This window comes from Patella vulgata, chromosome 4, assembly GCF_932274485.2.
Source record: "Patella vulgata chromosome 4, xgPatVulg1.2, whole genome shotgun sequence".
In the NCBI taxonomy this organism is placed as follows: Eukaryota; Metazoa; Mollusca; class Gastropoda; family Patellidae; genus Patella; species Patella vulgata.
The window spans coordinates 49,663,234-49,673,621 of record NC_065882.2 but is presented as its reverse complement, the minus strand read 5'-3'; the positions used below and the strand labels follow the sequence as shown (position 1 = coordinate 49,673,621).

Here is a 10,388-nt window from a genome sequence, read left to right as displayed (position 1 = left end):
TTAAAGGAGATTTTATTTCATTTCATTTCATATCACAATTTATCACAAAATATTTATAAATATCGTTTGACTTAGAGTTTACAATAGAAGTATAAAAGTATAAAATTATAAAAAAAAAAGGCAGTGAATTTGAGTATTGAAAACATGAGAATATCTTTTATACATATATATACACAAACTATATTTGGAATGAACTTCCTTCGTTTTATGACATCGCCCTCTTTCTGGGCACGTTTATTATTCTAGTTATATATACAAAACATATATGATGCATTTGCAACACACTTGAGTCATTTACCACGATTTGCGTTATCTATTATGTACACATAAATTAATGACGTATGATATTTATGTCTGGCGTCTCAGACAGGACGGAATATTAGATTATATTAGGACTATTGCACTTCCCTGCCAAATCATCTTCTTGGAATGAGCATTGTATCAAAAGCCGTTTGGTCATCAACACGTTGGTTTGGATGTTTTAAAATCCTGAAAAAGGAATTAAGAAATTGATTGAGAATACAGACACATAAACATAGCCTACGTGTAGTAAATATTTGTGTGATTATGGGAGTACTTATTAATGTCCTGGTGGATAAATACTATGTATCTCAAGCGGCTTAACGAAACTAATTACTAAAACCAATAAGTTTTGAGGTGGAATCATCGGCATGGTGGCATGAAATAAATGGGATCACGTAATCTTGTCATTTGCAGCAGTGAAGATTATGATGACGGACGGGAATGTGAGTCGTATGGACAAAGACAGACAGTTCAGATGTTTTGGGCATGGAAAAGTTTCACCCTTCTGATTTCTCGTTTGAAGACCATGTAAGCTGAAAGGAATGGACTTTAAAAAAAAACCATATGCATACCTCGACAAATAGCTTTTAGAATCATTTCTTTGCTATCTAACAGGTCAGCATAGCTAGGTATTATTAGAACATTTAAACCGTCAGCCCCATTAGCAATCATCTCTAATTCAGGTTTATTATAATCTTCTCCAATGTAAATTACATATGTTTCTATCTTCATGAACTTGTTTCGTTTGGCTTCGATCAGAGCTTTCTTTGTCAGATCCATATTGTTATCGATGAAAACGACGGCGGTTTTCTGGACGTCTTTCTTGCCTCTAATAAGTGTTCGTCGAATTTTCTTCAATAGGTGACTCATTTCAGGAAATATCATACTTGCTAATTTGGCTTGGACATCGCTGATCTTTTGTACTTTCTTTCCAAAATTAATGTAATTGGGTGATTTGCTCAGAATCACTGCTGTGTTGATTTCGGTGTTGGAATCAAATTCTCCAAGGATCTCGTATACGAAACTAATTATATCTGTAGCGTGTCTGGTACCAAGACCTAATTGTTCAACACCGAAAACAATATCGACAGGACGATTGGGTGCGCATACTGAAAAAAGTAAACAAATACCAATAAGTGAACCGCCTTTTGCCTTGACGTATTAAGTTTAATCTTTACGTGGCAGAATAAGATTACTTTCCAAAAACTGTCTGGATAAAATTTTGATTGGAAAAACATTGAGATATACTTTTAAATTTAAATGAACTTGTATTTAATATCGTTTGGCATTGTTTTGATTCCCGTGATAATCATCGTTTGGCACTATAGACAAAATAAAATAACAATAAAAGTAAATATTAACAAAAATGAAACTTACTTTTTGTTTCTCCTTCAAATGGAGGACTGACTTGATCTGAAAAATATGAATTATCACAGATATAAGGCAATGTTTTAAGATTCTTCTATACTTTGCAATTGATATATTTTGAATTTGACTCCTCCCAATGACCAATGAATAATCCCACCAAAGTTTTAAAAATTTTCAATGAGAAAATTGTCCCAGTATCACGTTAACAAGCTTAAAAACATTACAATGTGAGCAGAAATTCGTTTGAAAATTGAGATCTAAATAATTTGATATTTTGTCCCGCTGACAAAAGGAACTGTTCTTTATTGCGTTTGCAAGATTTAGTAAATTTGAACCATTTAAGATCGGATAACCCACAAGAACATGAAATTGCGAACTGGCAAATGTATAAAACATTTTTAAAGATGAGAATTATAGTTATGTACTTACAGTCACATTCCTTGATATGTAGAAGCTTTATCAGGGATTCAGCCAGTTGTGGATTTTCATGTGAAAAGACGAAATTCTGAGCGGGGGGAGATGCGATGCTTTCTAGCTCACTCGTGTCCACGGTTGGTCCAACACTGACAGTGTATACATAAACTCCTTTACTTCTTAATAAAATTGCGTTCATCGCAGTAGATTTAGCATTAGTTGAGAAGCCGTTGGTCAACATAATCACAACGTGTCCAACTTCAGGTCTGACTGAACTCGGAGTAAAAACCTTGTTTCTCAAATAGTTGAGGGCCCCGGCGTTGTCCCGCTTTCCTCCAATTCTGGGGATGATATCAATGACGTCTCGGATCTGATGATGTTTGTTATATTCGCCAGCCTCCGTAACCATATCAACTTTTCCACCATAAGAAATGATCCCAATACGAACTGTATCTTGGTTCATGTAAAAGATCGTGACTAGTTCTTTTGCAAAATCTGTCTGCTTCTGAAGTTGTTCTGACGACACGTCATCTGATGTGTCAATAACGAAATAAACGTCTGCTTGTTTACCTCCACATCCTGAAAAGAAGTAGAATAGTTGAAATATCCTATGACACTTTAAAGAATAACAAAGTATTTCTTGTATTTTTGAATACTGACCTAATCAATGTTTATTTCTAAAGTCGTCTGTATGTACAATATATACAATCGCTAAGATACTATGATATAAAGTCATAAATAGGAACTATTATATAAATTATTATAATACTTACCCCGTGGAATACTTCTCTGGGTATAATCTACCATATCACCATACCATGAATGTGAGTCAGACTGCATACCATCAAACCATTTATCTATTAATACAAATTACATAGACGTGATATTATAATTATAGACGTAAAATAAAATATGGTGATATTAATTGAAAGTTCAATTCGAATTCACGGTTAATGATTATATAGAAATTTATTTATAAATCCTAAGATCAAAATTTTGCTAGAAGGCAATGTTGCTTAATGGTCTAAAAAGTAAGAGGCATTTATTGTTCTGGCTGATATTATTGTTTTTCGACAGGACATTCATATTAAATACTATTTTAATAGACCAATTTTGTGTGGTGATAAACGTGTCCTCCCAGGAAACATTATGATTATAATTTACGTTAGTTAAGATCACTTCATATTTAGCCACAGTACTAGACCGATGTTAAAGGTGGAGTCGTGCAACACAATTAGATCAAATCTATTTCTTTCATAAAAAATGAACGGGTATAAATTATTTTAGTAAATGACGCTGTATTGCTTGACATTTTAAATGAAGTTTTTGTGTCTACAAAACAGTGATTGACCTTTATATTAAAGGGTAACGGGGTTCGTGATATGCGAAATTTACTGTGCATACTGAAAAGCTAATATCTCGAAGTGACGGGAGGTAATACCGATTAGAATTCATGGCACGGTTTCGAAGTTCGATTTCACATCCATTCGAAGGCTTCTTCGAAAGAGTTGACGACTTAATGATTTCTGTCCTAAATGATAAATGTCACCTTCTTAAAGTGAAAATAATGTTGTTTAGCAACAAATTAATGACTTCTCAACAAAACATGTCGTTTAAACATCAAAGGCATTTTCTATTTGTACTCACCCAAAGATTTACTGTTTCCTCTCACAATCTGAAACATTAATAGAAAAATATGTTGTAGAAATCTTTTTGGTAATGTTTTATTATATCCTACGTTCAAGAAATGGCCCTAAAATATTTTTAAGTACAGTATAAAGCTTTGATCCACATCTGAATAAATTTGTTTTCAAGTCCGCAACCATAGGTTTCAAATTAATACCAAAACGCTTTATGCATATGAGATTTTTTTTTTTTAAATAAAAAAAAGGGATACATTATCAGAGACTCGAATTCTATAATTTAGCCAAGATATGTGAACATATTGTAATAATTATATGTACTTACCAGGAGTGACATCAAACATAACACAATAAACTGATTCATCTTCATTCCTTATTTAAATAAACCGTATCCTAAGCAAACTCAAAGTATATTATATAGCGTTACAATTTCTTTCACTTTGTTAGCCGTTTCTCGTTAAGAATGATTCTTACTGAAACCCCGCTTATATTTATACCCAAAGTACCAATGCAAGGGGGCGGAAAATAAATTTTCCCGACTGTGAATATAATGTCTTTTCCATTCATGAATTTCTAGGGCATAGTAGACGTAACCATATAAGGAATACCAAGTTCCGTCGAAACATAATGATTGAAAGGAACGTCAACGAATGGGAAGATGAATATATGTGTTCGGTACATTCCGTAATAATAACGAGAATACTCCCCCAACGGAAAAGGGCGAAGATTGCCGAAGATTAACAACGAAGTTGTATGCCAGATGGAGATGTTGAATATAGGAGCGGATGACACGCGTCAGTAACGGAAACTTACATTCAATATCTCGTAATTCTTATAAAATATTTCAGATATTTAACCCGGCCTTGCCTTTACACCCATTGAGCAATTGTAATTAATTGCAGTCGTTGACAGCATTCCTTCCAAAAATAGAAAGAAAGTTATCTACTCTTGTTGCCATTAACGCTCCTTCTTATTTTTTTTCTTTTATTAAGAGACATTTGGAAATGATTGTCATTTCTATGGCACTTCATGACGTTTATAGTAAATATATTTTATTACTAAACAATCTTGTGTTTCACTAGAAAATAATTTTGAGTGAATCAAGAATTTATTTTTAGCCATCACGTTAAAATATATTATGAGTGAGTGTGGAATCATTTCTGGTGCGACTCAACTGATTTACTGCCAACGTTTTTTTTTTATATAGACTCGTAAGTTATTTATAGAGCGACGACCTTGTGTATTACGATGTTTGTAAACAGCAAGCAGAAGTTTCGAGTTATGAATCATTTAACCATACACAAAATACTACTCATAGTTATTCTTTATATGGAAGAATCTGATACTATAGTTGGAATCCGAAGATGGGCTAGGGGAAACGCTAAAGTCGGGGTAGTATCGTAAATTTATGCGATAGATATAGGTGAATGAGCCAGGGGAGCTGCTCCCCCCCCCCCCCCTAACTTTCGGGCAATCCGACTTTTCGGGCAGACGGGTAAAGTGAAAAATAATAATTATTATTTCATCTAGATGGCAAAATAAAGTGCCAAAATCTAATAAAACACTAATTTTACTTTACTTTTAATTGAATACAACGATATCGTTCTGAATTGTCTATGGGTTAAAACATTTTGTCTGAAGCCACTCTACTTTGTGCGACAATTTTCGGGCATCGATTATTAATTATGAATGCAGCTGCAACAGTCTGGTTAGATGGTTGGAATTCAGGTCGGCATAGGGTGGGATTTCGGTTACAAAACCATTGACAACTTAGGAGTTGCTTAACTCGTGGGCTAAAATAGCAGAAAAACGCATTTGCGGCGGTTAGATTTCCAAAATTTTGTCCGGGAAGGTCCTCGAGGAACCCATACCCCACGACGATTGATTAGTTGTTTGGGATTTAGGTCAGTCACCTATAGGATAGGCTATATTGGACCACACTGCAGTTGCTGGAATAGCAGAAAAACACGTTTGCGGCAGTTAAATATTCAAAATTTTCTCCCGACGGTACCATTTCCGTGGACTGTAAACGATTGATTGGTTGATTGGAATTCTAGTCAGTCATATTAATTAGGCTATATTAGACCACTTTGAAATTGATGTATTCACGGGCTAGAATAGCAGGAAATGCGTTTGCGGTCGTCAAATTCTCTAAAATTTGCTTGGGGGTCTCTACACAGTAAGGCCCGCTCTCACAGAAGACCGGTGCTTCCGCCTTTAACCCGAATATTTTTCGGGCATTTCGGGTTCTCCCCCCCCCCCAACCGTCATTGTACCCGTACGCCTCTGTACATACAAGGATACATACTCTGCTACATACTTTTTGTTTCATTGCGTGGGGTGGGGGGACTTTGTATTTTAGTACTTGCTTTTACAAAGATTGGGCAATTGAAGAGCATCACCCTTTTTCAGTCAATAGTAATTTAACGACAAACACTATAATATAATGTTTTATACAATTGATTTGAATTCGGAGTAAACTATTTGTGAATAAAATAAATTTTACACAAAATATATTTACTCTTTTAACAACAATGGAATGGGATTGAACGTCTCGTCAACAAATTATTCGGCCACATTGACAAGAACATAGGGTATTTTCTGTTGTTATGCAAGGACTGCCAAGGATTCTTTTTCGTACTATCCAGTCTCTGGAGCCACGGTGGCTCAGTGACCAGGAGTTCCGGGGTTCGATCCTAGTGATGACCGAGAAAGTTCCTAAGGATTTTCTAGCCTGGTTTCCCCTTGTCAGTTGCGTAGGAAGCAAGCGACTAGTCGTTCTATAAGAATGGTAAATCCTTGACGGATGGAATTCAATTAAGAGTAGGTTGAAACACCGCATTCCTAGCAAAATTTCCCTCACACTGCATTAGGAATGTCTGTCCTCACCGTATATCCCTATTCGTGCAGAAAAGTAGGACGTTAAACCTCATATCCTTTCATTTCATTTCATTTCCTATTCAAGCTTTCTATAACAACCAATTACACTTTGAGGAATTCGCATAGAGTCAACGTTGTAATTTTATATTTGGAAACAATTGTGGAGAATGTTCGGTAATGAATGATTAATTCTGTATTTATAAATACCCCCCCTCCCCCAATAAAACTGGCATCACGTATTCAAATATTCTCATCATGAATCATGTAATATAATAATGATGTAATACGATATCCTCCATGAATAACATAATGTAAATGCCATTTACAAAAAAAATAAATAAATAAATAAAAAATAGAAATCAGTTGAGGTTTAAAAAGGAATTTCTGTTATTAATCTAAAAACAGATAATGTTAAATAAGTCTTGTTGCTTTCAACATTATGGATGCACTGTGTGGAGAATATTCCTAGGGTTAAATAAAAGGCCTAAGTTAAAATAGAGCTGTTGTCGGGATGTCACGTGTATATACACCCGTTGTACCCGTCTTTGCCTCATCTGGTTCAAATAGCTGACCCCATCTCCACTTGCTGATCATGCTATATTATCATTAGGTCTATTTGTATTATTTTTATTAAAATAAAATTGAACTATGTTAGTCCCGAAATGACCTATTTTGTGTCGAGTGGAGGTTAAACCACATTTTTCTCTCTCTGTGTATTATTATAATGTAATAATATAAAGGTCAGTAGGTCAATATCTATGATTATATTAAACCCTGAGTTGAATAATTATTATAACATGTACATATTCACTCAGCAATAAACAATGTTAGTTATTATATTAATAAATAAACGGATTACATATAATTAAGCCAGTTAAGTAATTCAGAAGCAGTTTATCTTTGAACGAACTAGATGGGTAGATAGGAATACTGAATAGATCATGGATGAAAAGATGGATGAGCGTCAGTGTATTAGATAGTCCCAGGAAAGAGTACAAACTTTGGCCATTTCTTTCTTCGAACCTTCAAAGATTCTAAAGTTATAAAGCTATAACACAACACATAATATAAAGTTTTAGTCACCATGTGATATTTAGTCACCATGTGATCTCTTTTTTACAGCTTTCCTATAAATTTTAAAAATGTACATGACTGCCATCGATATAGATATACAAATTAAGGGCTGATTCGAATTATTTTAGAAAGAGATAATTTTTTTTTGTAATTTAGTTCTTTTCAGTTAATTTTTCTCGAAATATTGGAAATTTTTGTAAGACTGACCAAACCTGCAGCGAAATATCGAACAATATACATTGTATGATTTATTACGTTTCGCCAATATTCAAAATGTGGGCGTAGAACATTAGAATTTGGTTCAAATTCAGGTCAAATTACTGACTAGAAATGTAGGTTAAATAACCGACTTTAACGAACACGGATTTAAATTTCTGGACATCTAATTACATATAGACATTTGCAATTTACTTATTCGTTCAAATGGACGGAAGTCGACATACTTTATAAAACATTATGCAAGTTTTGACGTAGTTCCGTTAGGTGCAGTCTGTCCATTTTGTATCTGCAGCCCCAGGCATTTTCGTGAACTAGACTGACCACAACATTATGTCAAATAATTTGCAATCTCCAAAAACTGGGATAGACCTTACTTTAAATATATTTTCCGTACCTTTAAACCAAATTAATTTTGATAAAATATAGGAATATTTCTAAATTACCGGTAATTAGAATCCTGGAGAGTGGGAGGGGGGGGGGCTGACGCACCGTTGTCCACCATTTCACACGTAAAATCGTATTTCGGGTAAAGTGGTTACGAGCGCTTTTATTTTGATTTATTATCTTGCCCTTAGTTTGATTGTTGGTTACTACATGTTCTAAGAGGCAGGCCTTACAAGAAAAATATTTTTTACCTAAGAACTATAGTGTTTAATGATATTGCGACTTAATAGAGTCGCCTCGAATATTTCAATTCGCAATTTCTCTGCCAATGACGCCCGGGATGAAATAACTATATAGACACTAGTTTCGAGTTTGATCGATGAACACAAGTATAACTGTGGAGTGGAGATCATGGTTAATGGCTTCGGGGGGTTGGATGGCCGAATGGTTAGCACGTGCGCGCTGTATCATAAAGCCTGTCATTGAGTCAACTGGCGTGGTTTCGAATCCCCGGTTGTACGTGACAAGGGGTAGGGTCGCCTGTCCAACCTCGTGGGTTTTCACCGGGTCCTCCGGTTTCCTCTCACTGCTAAAGACCAGTACGCCCAAACGAATTATTGAAATAAAATTATAGAAATAAAGATAGATTACCAGGCAACGAAACTTACGTCCACTTGAGCTAAGTCGCCCAGTTAGTCGACAAAGGTTGAATTAAACTGTTTCAATGGCATTTAGTAATTGAACTAGAGTATACAGGTCACAATTCTATGGAATACAATTACTGCTTTTTACTGAGCGACGTTTCAACTAGTCTTCTCTAGTCATTATCAAGCTATGATAAAAAATGAAAATATGACAGGACAATATATACATGTACACAACAATGCTTAGTTAATGCTGACAAACCAGGGATCTCCCTTAATTACGTGTACCTAAAGGTAATCTGATTTAATTAAACGCTAATAAGCAATAATACCAATTAACCGAAAATTTGACTAATTGATTAATGGATAAGTTGTTGTGGAGTATACACAATGATTAGTGGGTTTTAATAATACAAACGTTGAAAGAAAATGAAATTGATGAAATGTTATCAACGACCCCTTTCGCTGAAATAAACACAAATGATAAATGAATAGATTGTTGTGGAGTATTTACAACGATTTGATGAGGTTTTAATAATGACATCATCCCAAGAAGATGAGATTTGATTGGTATTATGACAAAAAATAATTGATATGTGCATGTTGATGCGAGTGATTCTACTGATACGAAAAACCCTTAGAACAATGACTGCACAAATGATCAATAGCCCCCCGAAGGCTGACAATTTAAAATATTGAGTAGTACTCCACTGGATGTTATAGTGATGAAAAAAGGCAGGATTAGAACTATTGAGTGCATTAAATTACAATAACAGCAGGCCTGAAAAGCAAAAATAGTTGGGAATTATTAATTATCATTTTTGCAAATTATGATGGTTACTACAAACTTAAAATTGTTACTGGAATATTGATAGGTATTAAATATGATTAAAAAAATAATTATGCTTAGCCTTTGATTATGTGATAAGAATATCATACGCCCTGGGGAGGAACAATGGTAAACAAAATCCTACACAACCACCACAACCAAAGGGATGTGTTTATCAAATAGTATGCAATTGTGGGATTGCATACATCGGGGAGACAAAGCGACCATTAAATAAAAGAGTAGATGACCACAGGGTCGAAAGCAGCAACCAACAACTCAGCTGTAGCTGAACATTTGAACTCCAACCCTCGCCACAGAGTCCAATGGTCCAACGTAAAACCACTATGCAAGAATATAAGCAACAAGAGAGAGCGCCGATTGCATTAAGCCATTCAAATACGACGACACAAACCAACGATGAACAGAGATCAAGGATTGTTCCTCCGTCATATTTTCATTTTTTATCATAGCTTGTTAATGACTAGAGAAGCCTAGTCGAAACGTCGCTCAGTAAAAAGCAGTAATTGTATTCCATAGAACTGTGACCTGTATAAAGGTTGAATTAATTATCAGAAATAATTAAAATTTGATTGGCTTTAAATTCTTCCTATGGCTAAAGTTTTTATTATA

At 34.7% G+C, this 10,388-nt stretch overlaps 1 protein-coding gene across 1 annotated transcript; it reads right to left on the bottom strand.

Moving 5' to 3' along the window:
* On the bottom strand, positions 1-4,211 carry LOC126818421 (collagen alpha-4(VI) chain). Its single transcript, XM_050545833.2, has 7 exons — positions 4,054-4,211; positions 3,733-3,760; positions 2,859-2,942; positions 2,101-2,664; positions 1,681-1,716; positions 876-1,412; positions 1-489 (listed from the first exon to the last, which is right to left on the bottom strand). Exons 1-7 carry the CDS (start codon positions 4,096-4,098, stop codon positions 482-484), a joined length of 1,302 nt encoding a protein of 433 aa, XP_050401790.1. The 5' UTR covers positions 4,099-4,211; the 3' UTR covers positions 1-481.
* Positions 4,212-10,388: the final 6,177 nt, after the last annotated feature.